Below are 17,131 nucleotides of genomic sequence, written 5' to 3' on the forward strand. Positions count from 1 at the left end.
AGCTGGGATTACAGGCACACGCCACCATGCCCAGCTGAATTTTTGTATTTTTAGTAGAGACGGGGTTTCACCATGTTGACCAAGATGGTCTCAATCTCTTGACCTTGTGATCCACCCGCCTCGGCCTCCCAAAGTGCTGGGATTACAGGCATGTGCCAACATGCCCAGCTAATTTTGTACTTTTAGTAGAGATGGGATTTCTCCATGTTGGTCCAACTGGTTTTGAACTTCTGATGTCAGGTGATCCGCCCACCTTGGCCTCCCAAAGTGCTGGGATTACAGGTGTGAGCCACCGTGCCCGTTTTCCTTTATTCTTTTAATAAATTCTTTCGCCCTCTTTCCCTAGCATTCAGAATCTATATATATTCTTTTTGGGTACCTGCAATTTATCAATAAGATAAATTCCAAGGAGCAGGATTGCTGCATCAAAAGTTTGATAGTTATTGTTTAATTACCCTCTCGAGAGTTTGGTTCCATTGTGCATACCTATCCACACGGTGTGAGAATGTCTATTCCCCCACAGCTGCTGGGCAGTGGTTCTTCACCTCAACCTGAAGTTTCTCTGCTTCTGCCTTTCTTTCCTTCTCTCACCCATTCATTTTGTCATAAGGTTTCTCATCAATAGATTGGTGTAGGCAGTTCCTCTTTATAAACTGGCAATCCCCTAGATGCTATTGCTACATTACTGGAAAAATAAAATAAAACTTGACATTTTTAGAGAAACTGGGGACTCACAAGCAGAATAATGGGAAAAAAAAAAACTTTAAAAACTAGACTAAAGCTGGGAAATAAGTGGATAGGCTCTCAGGATGTGACCTGGGTACAGTAAATTATATATGCTAACATGACCTGAATATTTCACTCACTTTATGATACTTTCTAAAATTCCACATTGAAAAATTATGAGAAGAAAAACTTTTTTTTTTTTGAGATGGAGTTTCACCTCCCGGGTTCAAGTAATTATCCTGCCTCAGCCTCCCGAGTAGCTGGGATTACAGGTGCCCAACACCTCGTCCAGCTAATTTTTTTTTTTTTTTTGTATTTTTAGTAGAGATGAGGTTTCACCACTTTGGCCAGGCTGGTCTTGAACTCCTGACCTCAGGTGATCCACTCACCTCGGCCTCTCAAAGTGCTGCAATTAGAGGCATGAGCCACTGCAACCAGCCTGAAAAACTCTGAAAAACTCAAAAGTGCCTGGTGCAGTGGCTCACTCCTGTAACCCCAGCACTTTGGGAGGCCGAGGTGGGTGGATCACAAGGTCCTAAGTTCAAGTCCAGCCTGGCCAACATGGCGAAACCCCATTTCTACTAAAAATGCAAAAACTAGCCAGGCATGGAGGCACACACCTGTAATCCCAGCTACTCGGGAGGCTGAGGCAGGAGAATCCCTTGAGCCCTGGAGGAGGAGGTTGTAGTGAGCCAAGATCATACCACTGCATTCCAGTCTGGGAGACAGAGCCAGACTCAGTCTCAAAACAAACAAACAAACAAACAAAAAACAAACTCAAAAGCCTCTGGCAGGGTTTTGAGCTTTCAACATTAATGCAAATTAATTCAATCAAATTGCTTTTCCTCTTAACATGTGACACCCTGCTGTCCACAGCAGCTGAGATGGGGAATACTGGACTTAAGTCATTTTAAAGTTTGAAACACTCAGAGTGGAGTGAATATAGTGCTAGGCATTGTGCGACCTGGGGCAATTAAGGACATTAGCTCTTAGAAATTGGGACAAGGAAAACTGAGAGGTTAAGGGGGAGGAGAGATGCCAAAGATCAACCTGACCTAATTCGAAACTTTGCCTTTGGTTAGCCTCCTAGAGAAAAAGAAACGTCTTCCTTCCTTCATAACATAGCAGTTGGTTCCCACATCTAAAATTTAATCTAATACTCTGTACTATTTGAGCTATGCAAAGATCAAACTGATATTTGTAGTTTAGTTTGCGGAATGAATCATTATTCATAACACACATTTTGGTGAAACCTTAAGAATGAATCCCAAACAAATCTATTTATTTATTGATTTATTTAAGACCGAGTCTCTCTTTGTCACCCAGGCTGGAGTACAGTGGTGCAAGCTCAGCTCACTGCAACCTCTGACTCCCAGGTTCAAGCAATTCTGGTGCCTCAACATCCTGAGTAGCTGGGATTACAGGCCTGCACCACCATGCCAGGCCAATTTTTTGTATGTTTAGTAGAGGTGGGGTTTTGCCATGTTGGCCACGCTGGTCTCAAGCTTCTCCCTCAAATGATATGCCCGCCTTGGCCTCCCAAAGTGCTGGGATTACAGGTGTGAGCCACCTCACTTGACCCAAAACAACCAATTTATGAGTGAACTTTTGAAATATAATCCTTTCTACAAGTTTGAAACTTCCTATTCTGAAATTAAATCTCCACTGAGTACCAGGATTCGACAGACCTCAAACATGGTAGAAATAAAAATTAGGTAAATGGTCAAACTTGTTATAAAAGAGATGCCCTCTGAAGTTACCACAGTATGGATGAGACCAGTCTGCATAGGAGGATGTCTTGGAAACAGTCAGAAGAAAGTTCATGAAAACATCCTCAAGTAAAATAGAAATTTGAAACTGTAAGGATGAGAATGCTCTGCAACACAAATGGTCATCAGAACATATGGGTCAACATGGAATGTAGCAAATGGCCAATGGCAACTCTGTGTTATTATTTATGAAATTTGGACAAGGAAAAGACCACTATTATCAATACTTCAAAATTTCCTTCTGGTGGAGAAAGATGATTCATTAGGTCATCTTTTTCCTCCTCTTTCAATCATAATATCATTCAGTTTGCAAAGTGTTTTCACACGTGCTTTCTCATTTTTATTTGTTTCTGATCTTCACAACACCCCTGAAATAGGTAGACAAGTATTATTTTACTATTATCATCTTACAGATAAAAGAAACAAAACACAGAGAGCTTGTGGTGACTTGTCCAAAGTGAGATTATTTTTATTTTTAAATTTTATTTTATTATTATTTTATGAGACGGAGTTATGCTCTTGCTGCCCATGCTGGAGTGCAATGGCACAATCTTGGCTCACCACAACCTCTGCTCCCAGGTTCAAGCGATTGTCTTGCCTCAGCTTCCAAGTAGCTGGGATTACAGGCATGCACCACCATGCCCGGCAAGTTTTGTATTTTTAGTAGAGACAGGGTTTCTCCATGTTGGTCAGGCTGGTCTTGAATTCCCGACTTCAGGTGATCCACCTGCCTCGGCCTCCCAAAGTGCTGGGATTACAGGCATGAGCCACTGCGCCTGGCCTATTTTTTTATTTTTTATTTTTGAGATAGTCTTGCTCCGTCACCTAGGCTGGAGTGCAGTGGCCCTCTCTGCTCACTGCAACTTCCACCTCCCAGGTTCAAGCGATTCTCCTGCCTCAGCCTCCCGTGTAGCTGAGATTACAGGTGCGTGCCACCATGAGCTAATTTTTGTTTGTTTGTTTGTATTTTTAGTAGAGATGGGGTTTCACCATATTGGCCAGGCTGGTCTCGAACTCCTGACCTTGTGATCCACCTGCCTCGGCCTCCCAAAGTGTTAGGGCATGAGCCAACGTGCCTGGCTGAGATTTGTTTGTTTATTTATTTATTTTGCTGGCCATGCTTTATTTATCCTTTTTCTTCAAACAAGATAACCGAAGATACTGACAGTATTCAATAAAATAAAATAGATGAAACAAATTCTAAGAGACTGCGATGCCACATGCTACATTTAATCTAATTTTATTCATGCTCGTTTTGGGATGGGGAATAGATCATTCAGTAAAAACATACAGTAAAAACAAAATGTCTTATTATGTACAACTTTTAAACTACAATGATGTGCCTTAATTACTTCCATGCACACAAGTCTAACATTCGGTTTTTTTTTTTAAAAAAAGACACACAATTAAGACTTCCAGGAGCATTTTATAATAAAGTAACTCCTAATTAATTTTTCTTTGTAGATAGATCAAGCACCTCCAAAATACAAATTCCTATACACAGTGAGCACGTTACTTAAAATGAACACTTACGTAAATTAAGTATGTGGACAGCCTTGGGATAAGCTGACATAATATATTCAGCTAGGCAGGCAACAAACCATAGTGCCAAATGGAACAAGTGTATTTGCAAATAAATTTTAAAAACTAAGTTAATTTTTATAATTAAATACAGAAATATACTGATTTGCTAAAATAAATAAGATGTGATGTATTAACACTTCACTATAAAGAATGCATACCAGAACCTTTATAAACAGCGAATGAGTCTTAATAAGAATAGTTTACTGCCAGGCGCGGTGGCTCACACCTGCAATCCCAGTACTTTGGGAGGCCGAGGCAGGCGGATCACAAGGTCAAGAGATCAAGACCATCCTGGCCAACTGGTGAAACCCCATCTCTACTAAAAATACAAAAATTAGCTGGGCGTAGTGGTACTCGCTTGTGGTCCCAGCTACTTGGGAGGCTGAGGCTTAAGAATTGCTTGAACCCAGGAGGCGGAAGTTGCAGTGAGCCAAGACTGTGTCACTGCACTCCAGCCTGGCAACAGAGCAAGACTCCGTCTCAAAAAAAAAAAAAAAAAAAGAATAGTTTACTACAATAAATGCTGGCTAAATAGAAGTGCATATTGTGAAGCACTATGGATGGTATATGTTTTGCCACATACTTTTGTTACCTTGAGGTAGATAACACGTGTACCAAATTCAGCATTCATTTTCAGTTGCTGCTGGTATCATGTGTTTTAAGAAATGTGTACAGTATGAAGAACTTGAAAATACTCATGAATGAAAAATGTCTTAGAAAAAATAGATATTTTTATGCAATTATGTACAGTCTCACTGTGTAAATTTCAAGGCAAGATTTGTTTCCTGTAAAACAGATCATTGCTCTATGAGAGAATGTTCTTTACTTGTCTTAGTGCATTGCTTTTGTGTCCTCCTGTGTTGCATTATTTTGCTCTAGTCTTTATTTTTGTGTGCGAATGACATGCCAGTTAAAATGAAAACTATCTCACAAGTAGAAAAAGAAGGTCTGGATTTTAAAAACCAAGAACTAATAAAATCCTTACTAAATGACACCATCTGATTCAAGTAAAAAATGAATTAAACACTAGTAATAATAAAAGACAAAACACATTTCATGAAGAATACAAAGATAAATGTCTGCTAAGTGTTTTAGTTCAGATGTTTCAGAATGCTGCTGTATGTTTTGTGAGGAATTTGAGGGGAAGATTTCATAGCAGAAGGTGTTAAAGTGGCCTGTATGGACTTGAGTGGTGACCCAACTGGACTGTGAAACTGCGGGATGCCTATGGACTCGAGCTGCTTGTTAAAGAGGAACTCCCCACTGTTGTTCAGAAATCCTTCCTCATTTCCCCTCTCTCTCCCCAAGCTTCCTATCCTCTATGGGCTCCATTTCTAGCATTTCAGTATCTTCTTTCCTGCTAAAGAACTTGTCCAGGTAACTAGTGTAAGTGTTTTCCTTCTCAAGTTGTTCATCCTTCCTTACCTCACAAAACTGATTTATGAAAAAACAGTCCTCCCCACCACTCACAAACTGTCCCAAGAAGATTGGGATGTCTTCCAATTGAGCCAAATTTGCCATTCCTTTTTCCTGTTTTTCTTGGCTTACTGACTTTGATATCAAACTTTTCAACTCTAGTTGGGACACTAAGCTATTCAAGTCATTTAATTTATCAACATCAGTAGGCTCATGTTGGGAACTAAGTTGAATAGTTCCTGCAATAAAGGAATCAAAATCAAATCCCTGATTCTTTTCCCTTTTCTGGCCAGTTGCTGTGATGCTTCCTCTAGTGCTATCTGGGCTTTAACCAATCCATTCCTTTCACATTTTGATTTGCCTTTCTTATCAGATTTTTCTTTGCTTTGTTCTTTCCAGTTGTAAAGATCTATAATAAGCTTGGGTTCATAGTAATGGTTAACTTCACTCTCTCTCCAAACTAAGTTATCTAAATATGATGATGACCTAGTTTTGTAGTTACAAGTATGGCTACACTCCAGATAACAGCATTTGTTTTCATGATGATCTGGGTACTGCCAACAAGGCTCAGTAGAGTAATTGGTATCAAAAGCAGGATCTTCCAGATACTTTTCCCGATCTCCATCCAAATATTTTCGGGGATCAACTTGTACTTCCTCTTCATCGGTGACATCAGACAAAGCTCTTGGATCAAGCTGAACTTCATCAATATCAAAGTTGTTATGTATAGGCCAGTCATGCTCTGAAAACTGACAATCATGGTACCTTTCCCAGTTATAAATGTGGCTGTGAGTTTCATCCATAAGCTGAATATCATCAACTTCATACATCTTCAGTATGAAAAGGATGGCTTGAAATTGGCTCATTCATTGGAAAAGAATATATGCTCACGAAGGATGGGAGAGCACTGCTTCTGCTGTTAACCCATCCATGGGGCTAAATGTCAAAATTCGTTCCAGGAAATCCAGTGCTTCTCTACTAATTCCTGGAAGCAGCTGAGTTAAAGGTTTGTGTGGCTCAGTCATGTCATTTCTAATGTAAACTGGAATTACGCTGAGAAGCTCTTGACGATCTTCCTCATGTACAACAGGAATAGATTCTAAAATCAGCTGCATCTGTTCAAGTTCATGTGCACCTGCAAAAAGGGTTTTACCAGTCAGCATTTCAGCAAAGATGCAGCCTGCTGCCCACATGTCAATGGCTTTCGTGTAATTATTAGGAGAAAGTAAAAGACGTGAAGATCTGTACCATTTAGTAACCAATCCTTCAGAAAGATGACCCTTATGGGGAAAATGAGGATCCATAATCCGTGTAAGACCAAAGTCACCTATCTTTAGCACCAAGTCTTCAGTATCAATGAAAAGATTAGCTGGTTTGAGATCTCTGTGCAGTACATTTGCAGAGTGAATATACTTGAGCCCCCGTAGCAACTGATACATGAAAAGCCTGGCATGTTCTTCCAGTAAAGGGCCCTGCTCCAGCACATTAGCCAAGTCTGTCTCCATGTACTCCTGAACAATGTAAAAATGTTCAGCTCTGTAAGAGAGCCCACATCGTCTGTTAATTGGCTTCCACTGGGACCAAGAATTTGAAACACTTTCACAATGTTATCATGATCAAGTCTTCTAACAATTTTGATTTCAGGTACAGCATGTTTGCCACTCTGGGGATCAGTAAGTACAATTTTCTTGATGGCTATTCTTTTGTCACAGTCATTTTCTACAGCAGAAAAAACCAAGCCATTGCCTCCACAACTCAATGGTTTTACGTCCACATACCTAGAACCCAGATCAAAACCATGAATGTTCATGAGACTTTCAAATTTCTCTGTCAGTTTGAAACCCTTACTATTGCCTTTTTCTTTCAAATTGTTGAACTTGTGAAAACAAGGAAGAAAACTGGCATCAAAAGGAAAGATCTTTCAAAAAGGAGAAGAAAAATAATTATGTTTCCACAGCAAGATGGTTTCTTGATGTACATTACATATGCCAAACAGGCCTGTTGAGTTCCCCTTAGATTTAAAGCTCAAAAAGCTCTACTCGTATTGAGAATTAAAAAGATTGCAGTACTCATGGTTCAAGAAAGGGGCAGCAACTCTGCAGACATTTAAAGAAAACACTCAAGAAACTCAAATGGAATGTAATGACATACTATGCACTCAGATTACTGTGCTAAATGATTTAACATTTAACAAAAATGTGAATAAATATGCACACAATAGGCTTCTATGAACATTCTCCTCATAGTGCAGATATATTCAGTGTTGGACTGGTCCTGAGCAGCACCATTCTAAGGTGCTGGTAAGCACTATTTTCGTTTTGCTTCTTTTCTTCCTTTGTTGCTACGTATTTCAACAGGAAGCCCTGGCGGCTGTTGGTTAACAAATGTCTTTTGTTAGTGATCAGGTGGCTCCAGCTCACCACAATCACAATCAAAGCTACCATCCATCTTACTCTGATACAACCTCATTTATGGCTAGACTCAAAACCTGGGCGGACTTCAGGGCTCTGAGACAAGTCGGGTGAGCGCTGTGCGCTATGCCACTGGAGACTTAGCCCGGCTGGCATCCGAGATTTGTTTATCTAAAACAGATAAATTATCACTTCAAAGAACTGACTAGCACTATGCTGAAAATGTTCTTGTTTTTCCTTTTGAACATGTTGACTTTATGTCTGCCTCTGCCAATCTCTGCCAACACTGTCTTCCTGATTAAACTGGAATCAGGGATTACTTCTTTCCCTATAATTTCATGTATGGTGTCTATTATGGCCACTGGTCTCTGAGCCAAAGAACTATCATTTTCCCTGGACTTAAGACATGGAAGAGTAATTTAGCAAAGTCAAGTAGAACTTACAGACCTTAATTTAATAAGTAATGACATGAGACTACTAAAAATAGAACAGGAACCACACTATCTGAATTGGACTAGGTCAATTCCGGAGACAAGTGAGGTTATTTCCAGACTCCAGCTAGACACCTTCGACCTCCCATCATTTCCACTGCTGGTGTGAATCACATCATCTACTGGACTTTTGCAACGGCCTCCTAACAGGTTACCCTACTTCTACCCTTGCCCACCCCTAGCCCATTCCCAACACAGCAGCCCCAGAGATCCTTTGAAGGCAAAGCTAGGCCAGGCACAGTGGCTCACACCTGTAATCCCAGCACTTTGGGAGGCTGAGGTGGGTGGATCACTTGAGGTCAGGAGTTTGAGAAAGCCTGGCCAACATGGTGAAACCTCATCTCTACCAAAAAATACAAAAATTAGCCGGGTGTGGTGGAGCGCACCTGTATTCCCAGTTACGTGGGAGGCTAAGGCATGAGAATCACTTGAACCCGGGAGGCGGAGGTTGCAGTGAGCCGAGATCATGCCACTGCACTCCAACCTGGGTGACAGAAGGAGACCTTGTGTTAAAAAAAAATGCTGAATGAATGCAATCAAGGAGTGCATGAAGCTGGGTGGCTTTTCCTTCTTCCAGCTCCTCCTGCTTCCACCAGTGCCCTCTCAGAGTAGTTGACTTAGATTCTACTAGACACACTTGCAAAAGTCATGAAGGCTAATTGTGATATTTCACGTTCTTCCTTGGACTTTGGAGCCATCTCTTTTTAAAGAAGGAAACCTTCAATAGTTTTTCTGCCCTCCATCTTTATTATTATTATGACCTAAAGAATGATAGGGAAACAAGATATGGTCCACTCCTTCACTCTGATCCTATGATAGTCAAAAGTCCTATGGGGATTTAATCCATATCTCTTATTAGTATCTCTATCCTCATTTACTCTTGGTATAATATTGTGCCCACACCCTAAACCTATGGACAGAGAGGTTAATAGGACCATAATTAGAAGTTTACTATCAGCTGGGTAGAGTTTGATCAGGTAAAATCAAAGGCAGGATAAAGTTTTCTCCTAAAATTGTCATTTCATCTTTTCTATTTTGTTTTGTAGCTTTTTTACCAGGGATCTCACAATGTAAAGTCTATCCAGAGATGAGGGCTTCATCAGAGACTTCTTCCACCACTACCCCTTCCATAACTCCTGGAAATAAAGAAGGAGAGAAAACTACAAGTACTGGTAATTTTTCTAGCTTTGAAATGACAAAGTACAAAATAAGTAGAAGTAAAACAAGAACAGAAAAAGAAACATTTTTAGCTCCAACGTTAGTCTGAATCTACTAATATTTTTCTTGAGGTTGAGAAGTTACTGAATGTACATTGAAAAATCATTCAATTTCTTTTTTTTTTTTTTTTTTGAGACGGAGTTTCGCTCTTCCCAGGCTGGAGTGCAATGGCGCGATCTCGGCTCACCGCAACCTCCGCCTCCTGGGTTCAGGCAATTCTCCTGCCTCAGCCTCCTGAGTAGCTGGGATTACAGGCACGCGCCACCATGCCCAGCTAATTTTTTGTATTTTTAGTAGAGACGGGGTTTCACCATGTTGACCAGGATGGTCTCGATCTCTTGACCTCGTGATCCACCCGTCTCAGCCTCCCAAAGTGCTGGGATTACAGGCCTGAGCCACCGCGCCCGGCCTCAATTTCTTATAGAAAAAAATAGCTTCTTGCCAGGTGCGGTGGCTCACGCCTGTAATCCTAGCACTTTGGGAGACTGAGGTGGGTGGATCACCTAAGGTCAGGAGTTCAAGACCACCCTGGCCATCATGGGGAAACCCCATCTTTAAAAAAAAAGAAAGAAAGAAAGAAAGAAAAAAATAGCTTTTCTTTAAAGAAGGTCCCAGAAATGTTTCTAATTTGACACCATCAATGATCATTTATCTCCACGCAAATGAGCTCACCCTGTAGCCAGAATTAGGGACAGAAAAAACAGTATTCCTGTAGTAGGTAATTCTAGCCACTGTCTGTATAGATGGACTATATTTAAACACTAAGCAATTATAAGAGTGATGACAGCTCTTCCCTTTTGCGGCCATCACCTAAGCGGGAGCTGCCAAAATGAAGTTCAATCCCTTTGTGACTTCCGACCGAAGCAAGAATCGCAAAAGGCATTTCAATGCACCTTCCCACATTCGCAGGAAGATTATGTCCTCCCCTCTTTCCAAAGAGCTGAGACAGAAGTACAACGTGCGATCCATGCCCATCCAAAAGGATGATGAAGTTCGAGTTGTACGAGGACACTATAAAGGTCAGCAGACTGGCAAAGTAGCCCAGGTTTACAGGAAGAAATACGTAATCTACATTGAACGGGTGCAGCGGGAAAAGGCTAATGGCACAACTGTCCATGTAGGCATTCACCCCAGGAAGGTGGTTATCACTAGGCTAAAACTGGACAAAGACCGCAAAAAGATCCTTGAACGGAAAGCCAAATCTCGCCAAGTAGGAAAGGAAAAGGGCAAATACAAGGAAGAAACAATTGAGAAGATGCAGGAATAAAGTAACCTTATATACAAGCTTGATTAAAACTTGAAATGAGGAAAAAAAAAAAAAGAGTGATGACACCAACCAAGTGCTTTGCTTTGCTTTCTTTCTTTTTCTCTTTCTTTCTTTTTCTTTCCTTCCTTCCTTCCCTCCCTCCCTCCCTCCCTCCCTCCCTCCCTCCTTCCTTCCTTCCTTCCTTCCTTCCTTCCTTCCTTCCTTCCTTCCTTCCTTTTCTTTCTTTCTCTCTCTCTCTTTCTTTCCTTGTCTCTTTTTGTGAGAAAAGGTCTTGTTATGTTACATAGACTGGAGTGCAGTGGTGCAAACACGGCTCACTGCAGCCTCGAACTCTGGGGCTCAAGTGATCCTCCCACCTCAACCTCCTGAGTAGCTGGAACTACAGGTGCGTGCCACCGTGTTTGGCTAATTTTAAAACTGTTTTAGAGACAGGGTCTTGCCATATTGCCCAAGCTGGTTTCAGACTCCTGGGCTCAAGCGATCCTCCCACCTCAGCCTCCCAAAGTGCTGGGATTACAGACATTACCTACCAACCATGGCCAGTCCCAAGAGCATATTTTCATCCTCAACCATGGCCAGTCCCAAGAGCATATTTTCATCCTCAACTTTTTTTTTTTCTTTTTTCTTTTCTAACTTGCAAACTATGCAAAGGGATTCTCATGCACCACCATGCCTGGCTAATTTTTGTGTTTTTAGTAGAGACGGGTTTCACCATGTTGGCCAGGCTGGTCTAAGACTCCTGACCTCCAGTGATCTGCCCACCTCAGCCTCCCAAAGTGCTGGGATTACAGGCATGAGCCACCGCACACAGCCTGCTTCACTGTTTTTTTTTTGCAACAGTCTTCCTTAAATTGGCCAAGACTCAAATTCTATAAGATTCCAATTTGGGTTACATCCTAGTTTCTACCAGAGGAAAAAAATATGATATTAGTAATAACAAGATGCATATAAGGGCTGGGTGGGGTGGCTCACACCTGTAATCCCAGCATTTTCAGAGGCCAAGGCTGTAGGATCACTGAGGCCAGGAGTTCAAGCTCAGTGGGAAATATAAGGAGACTCTGTCTGTACAAAAATTTTCAAAAATTAGCCGGGCATAGTGGCATGTGCCTGTGGTACCAGCTACTCAGGAGGCTGAGGTGGGAGGATGTTTTGAGCCTGGGAGATTGAGGCTGCAGTGAGCCAAGGTTGTGCCACTGCATGCCAGCCTGAGTGACAGAGTGAGAAAGAAATGCCTATTAGCCATTTGATGCCAGATTGACCTTCTGACCCAGAAGCAGTGCCAATTTACATTTCTTCCTCTTATACCCCATAAAAACCAAGGGAAACACAGGAACGGCGATTTTCTAATCCCATAAAATGTGTCAGAGCAAAATGGTAGGAACCCTGATAAAGCTGACAGTGAAAGACGTTTAGAACTCCTTGTGTACCCAAGATTTTTGTTCCTGAGAACAGTGTAAGAATCAGCCCTATGTGATTATGGAAAATCTCCAATTCCAGGGAAGATGACTCATTGGGAAGAGGCTGCAAAAGAGGTTAGAGCAGAGTCCATGATGCTCAGCTCACCCCTTTCCCCTCCAAGCCTGAGTCTGAATTGGAAATTCAGCCTCTGCCTCTGGGTCAGGCTGGGCGTCTATTATTCTTATGAGCCAGAAGAACTTCAAGTCAAAGGTTCAATCTCTCCCTCTCTCAAATTCTCTTCTCTCCCTCTTCCACTCCCTCTCTCCTTTAGACACAGATGAGAACCTAGAGAAGAGAAAGAAATGGAGTATTGTGGTCAAAATTCTGATTGCTGTCACCCTGTTGCTCAGTGGAATCGCCATTACAGTATTTATAATTTTTGAAGTCCCATGCCCTGTAAGTTTGCTGATGTATTGAATCCTTGGACTTGATCTATAAAGACTTTTGTTACAGAGGCAGCTTGGCATAATGAGAAAAGCATAGACTTTGGCATTGGGGTAGATCTGCCACTCACACTCACTAGCTGAGTGGTTTGGGAAAGTTGTTTGACTCTTCCTCTTTTTTTCTTTCTTTTCGAGACAGTCTCACTCTATCACCAGGCTGGAGTGCAGTGGTGTGGTCTCAGCTCACTGCAACCTCCACCTCCCAGCTTAAAGCAATTCTCCGCCTCAACCTCCCAAATAGCTGTAACTACAGGCATGTGCCACCACACCTGGCTAATTTTTGTATTTTTAGTAGAGACAGGGTTTCACTATGTTGGCCAGGCTGGTCTGGAACTCCTGGCCTCGTGATCCAGCTGCCTTGGCCTCCTAAAGTGCTGGGATTACAGGTGTGAGCCACCATGCCCGGCGTTGTTTGACTTTTCTAACCTCAGTGGCCTCATGTGTAAAATAAGTGTCATGATATTTGCCTCTCATAGTAGTGATGAAGATTGAGATCCTGTGTGAAAAGTGCCTGGCACAGAGGTGCTTGCTAAATGCAACTTCCTTTCCTCTGCTGTAATTAGACATTTTCTAGGAAGGATAGGTCCAATAGGACTGAATATTTTATTTAGAAGAGATGACTTCCTTTAAGTTGCCCAACATGGGGTTTGGAAGAAAACCAAATACTACCAGCCACTTAATATTAATACCAGTCATTTTCTCCCTTCAGCGTCAATGCCTACAAGCTAGGGAGCTGTGCCAATGCCAGTGGTTGTGGAGATGGGAAAGGAAGCAAGGCCAGCCACCTGTGACAGCTGAATCCAAGCCTGACTCTCAGCCACAGAAGGAAAGTATTCTCCGTGTGATTTATGTCATTTGCTTAAAGAAAGTGGGGTAGCGGGCGTGGTGGTGCGTGCCTGTAGTCCCAGCTACTTGGGAAGCTGAGGTGGGAGGATCGCTTAAGCCCAGGAGTTCTGGGCTGTAGTGCGCTATGCCGATTCGGTACCCGCACTAACTTCGGCATCAATATGGTGACCTCCCGGGAGCGGGGGACCACCAGGTTGCCTAAGGAGGGGTGAACCGGCCCGGGTCGGAAACGGAGCAAGTCAAAACTCCCAAGCTGATCAGTAGTGGGATCGCGCCTGTGAATAGCCACTGCACTTCAGCCTGGGCAACAGAGCAAGACCCCGTCTCTTAAAAAAAATTTTTTTTTAAATAAAAAATAAATAAAAAGAAAGAAGCAAAGGTAGGTGGATTACTTGAGGTCAGGAGTTAGAGACCAGCCTGGCCAACATGGTGAAACCCTGTCTCTACTAAAATTGCAAAAATTAGCTGAATGTGGTGCATGTGTCTGTAATCCCAGCTACTCAGGAGGCTGAGGCAGGAGAATCGCTTGAACCTGGGAGGTGAAGGTTGCAGTGAGCTGAGATCGCACCACTGCACTCCAACCTGGTCAACAGAGTGAGAGTCTGTCTCAAAAAAAGGAAAGAAAAGAAAAAGAAAATGGAGTTAATATACAAGTGCTAAATTCATCCCTAAGAGGACTGTGAAAAAATATATTTTTTTAATGTGCTGGGAACAGGGAGCTGCTTCAGTTATAAGCAAACGTGGGTAATTTTTTTTTTATGTCAGAAAATAGGTAGGATTTTATACTATTGTTTTCCTAACATCAGTCCAGCCATAACACAATAAGGTGCTTATTGAATACACATACCTCTGGGCCCCATATAAACTGAATCAGATCATTTAGATTGGAGTCAAGAAGCATACTTTTAAGATTTTTAAAGCCAGACCTGGTTCATCATGCCTGCAATCCCAGTGCTTTGGGAGGCAGAGGTAGGAGCCTTGCTAGAGTCCAGGAGTTTGAGACCAGCCTAGGCAACATAGCAAGACACTGTCTCTATAAAATATATATATATATATTGCCAGCTAGTGGCACATGCCTGTAGTCCAGGCTTCTTAGGAGGCTGAAGTGGGAGGATCACTTGGGCTCAGGAGTTGAAGGCTGCAGTTAGCTATGATTGAGCCACTGCACTCAAGCCTGGAGAAGAGAGTGAGACTCTGTATCAAAAAAAAAAGAAAAAAAAAGAAGAACATTATCATTTCTCCTCAACATTGGAAGAAATAGGCCTAAAGAGAACTACAAATTCAGAATTAGAATTAGGGGGGATAACCACATAGCCGCAACCATGATTAAACGTCTATGAACACAATAGGCTACTAAATGATAAAGGAATAAAAATAGTAATAAAAATAGTACTAAGATAACAATTTTATAAACATTATCTCATTTGAGCCTCACAGAAATCCTGGAAAGTAGCCAGGGCAAGTATCTACATTTTACTCATACTTAAGTTGAAGTTTGAAGAGGTTATGTGACTTCTCATGGTTATACAGCTTGTAGAAAGAGAACTATGATCCAGATCTTTTAATTACTTTGCTAGTGGGTTATAGGTTCCAAGCAATTATAGGTTTTCATACTTACGCGTACCTTGATCCATACTTTCTCAGGGTAATTACCGATTAACGAAGAGGCAACATGAAGTGCACTTGGAATGACATGGGGTTTTGTACTTAGCCAGCCCCTTTCTTGGCACATGAAGAACTATACACTTGCATCCTCTTTTAACTTTCATATTTCCTTTCAATGTCTAGGTTGGACAAGATGCTGCCAACTCATCAAACCCAAAGAAAGCTGCAGGGATCACTGTTATCCACCAGACATACTTCTGAAAAGTTCTGCTGTCTCACACATTGAATGAATGATACTACAGTCTTCTCCCTATTAATATGGGCAGATTCTTACCAATTTTACACTCGTATCTTCAGCAGGGACACTGCAATCAAACAGCACTTCCTGGTTAATGAAGGGAGAGTATGGGCTTAGCAGAGTTACCCTTATGCCCTTGTGTGAGCCACAACCTTCTGTAATTCACTTCATACAGCCATCAAAATGGATATCTTTCCATCCCCTCAAATGAGAACAAAAAGCCTTCCCTCCAAGTACTATGAATGAACCTTATTGCTCTCTTTGACAGAAGACTCAAACACAGCCTCCAAGGAACAAGACAGCTGTTAGTGTGACACAGCTTCCAACTCCTCTGTTATCTTAGCTGACTTCATGCTCACTGGCTCTCAACTAGCTTACAGTGGGACTCCTGCTCTCCCTGGTTGACGTTTATAAGATTTTATAGTTTCTGCCACTAAGGGTACCTATCAACACACTGCTGAAGGGAACTGACCCTGCACATTCCAAAAGTCTTCCTCATAAGTTGTCCCCAAGAGATTCAGGGACTACAGACCATCAGTAGCCAAGTGAAGTCTTCTGACCATCCAGAATTCCTAAAGTGGCTCTGACATTATATCATACTTTAATAGAGAGCTGCGTACCTTTTGGACAGGGTTCCAGAGCAAAATAACTATGACAATGCTGTTTCTTACAGGAGCATAGTTATGAGTCAATTCTAACCTGCTTCAGTAAGAGTTTGGTGAGAAAGTGGAACCAGCTGATCTTGAATCCATGTTCAGGTGAAAAAGGAAATGTCAGGAGGGTGAGGCCCTGCTTCTTTTCCTGAGTCTCTGAAACCATTTCATTTCATTTTGGTGAAATGTATCTGTTTCGAAGTAATTCTGTTTTCTTAGTTCTCTGGTTAAAAAAAAAAAAAAAAAAATATATATATTTATAATATATATTTATGTATACTACATCCTTCTTTCTTTCACTTCAAGTGCTATCCAAGAAGTGATTATCAAAACAATACCAACAGGAGAAAAATCTCACCCTAAGGCTCGATTTAGTATTCAAGTTCAGGCCGGGCGCAGTGGCTCACACCTGTAATCCCAGCACTTTGGGAGGCCGAGACGGGTGGATCACGAGGTCAAGAGATCAAGACCATCCTGGTCAACATGGTGAAACCCTGTCTCTACTAAAACTACAAAAAATTAGCTGGGCATGGTGGTGCGTGCCTGTAGTCCCAGCTACTCAGGAGGCTGAGGCAGGAGAATTGCCTGGACCCAGGAGGCGGAGGTTGCGGTGAGCCGAGATCGTGCCATTGCACTCCAGCCTGGGTAACAAGAGCGAAACTCCGTCTCAAAAAAAAAAAAAAAAAAAAAAACAAAAATTAGCTAGGCGTGGTGACGCATGCCTGTAGTCCCAGCTACTCAAGAGGCTGAGGCAGAAGAATCACTTGAACCAGGAGGCGGAGGGTGCAGTGAGCCAAGATTGTGCCACTCCACTCCAGTCTGGTGTTAGAGTAAGACTCCATCTCAAAAAAAAAAAAAAAGAAAAGAAAAAATTCAAGTTCAGCCTGGAAGAGACAGCACAAGTATAAAGCATGGATAATGAGGACATGTTTCAAGAGTCCCTAAA

General features: G+C 41.9%; 3 protein-coding genes and 1 pseudogene across 5 annotated transcripts in view; 2 read left to right on the top strand and 2 right to left on the bottom strand.

The window, feature by feature from the left end:
• Window positions 1-15,583, top strand: part of CUNH17orf78 (chromosome unknown C17orf78 homolog) — a 20,252-nt gene extending 4,669 nt beyond the window's left edge. The window contains exons 4-7 of the mRNA XM_032280794.1: window positions 9,444-9,569; window positions 12,612-12,736; window positions 13,493-13,624; window positions 15,418-15,583. Coding sequence (XP_032136685.1) covers window positions 9,444-9,569; window positions 12,612-12,736; window positions 13,493-13,624; window positions 15,418-15,495 — 461 coding nt within the window. The 3' untranslated portion in view covers window positions 15,496-15,583. The remainder of the gene's footprint in view (window positions 1-9,443; window positions 9,570-12,611; window positions 12,737-13,492; window positions 13,625-15,417) is intronic.
• ACACA (acetyl-CoA carboxylase alpha) overlaps window positions 1-17,131 on the bottom strand; it is a 328,053-nt gene that overhangs the window by 294,392 nt on the left and 16,530 nt on the right. The gene's annotated exons all lie outside the window — the stretch shown is intronic.
• On the bottom strand, window positions 4,861-7,382 carry LOC116553356 (annotated as a pseudogene).
• Window positions 10,400-10,918, top strand: LOC116553359 (60S ribosomal protein L26-like). Its single transcript, XM_032280792.1, has one exon. The coding sequence runs from the start codon at window positions 10,445-10,447 to the stop codon at window positions 10,880-10,882; it is 438 nt and encodes a 145-aa protein (XP_032136683.1). The 5' UTR covers window positions 10,400-10,444; the 3' UTR covers window positions 10,883-10,918.

The sequence above is a fragment of the Sapajus apella genome, unplaced genomic scaffold (assembly GCF_009761245.1).
Source record: "Sapajus apella isolate SASKATOON/1434 unplaced genomic scaffold, GSC_monkey_1.0 scaffold12, whole genome shotgun sequence".
NCBI lineage: Eukaryota > Metazoa > Chordata > Mammalia > Primates > Cebidae > Sapajus > Sapajus apella.

Coding starts and splice junctions, on each gene's coding strand:
- LOC116553359 (XM_032280792.1), top strand. CDS start 10,445: ATGAAGTTCAATCCCTTTGTGACTTCCGACCGAAGCAAGAATCGCAAA.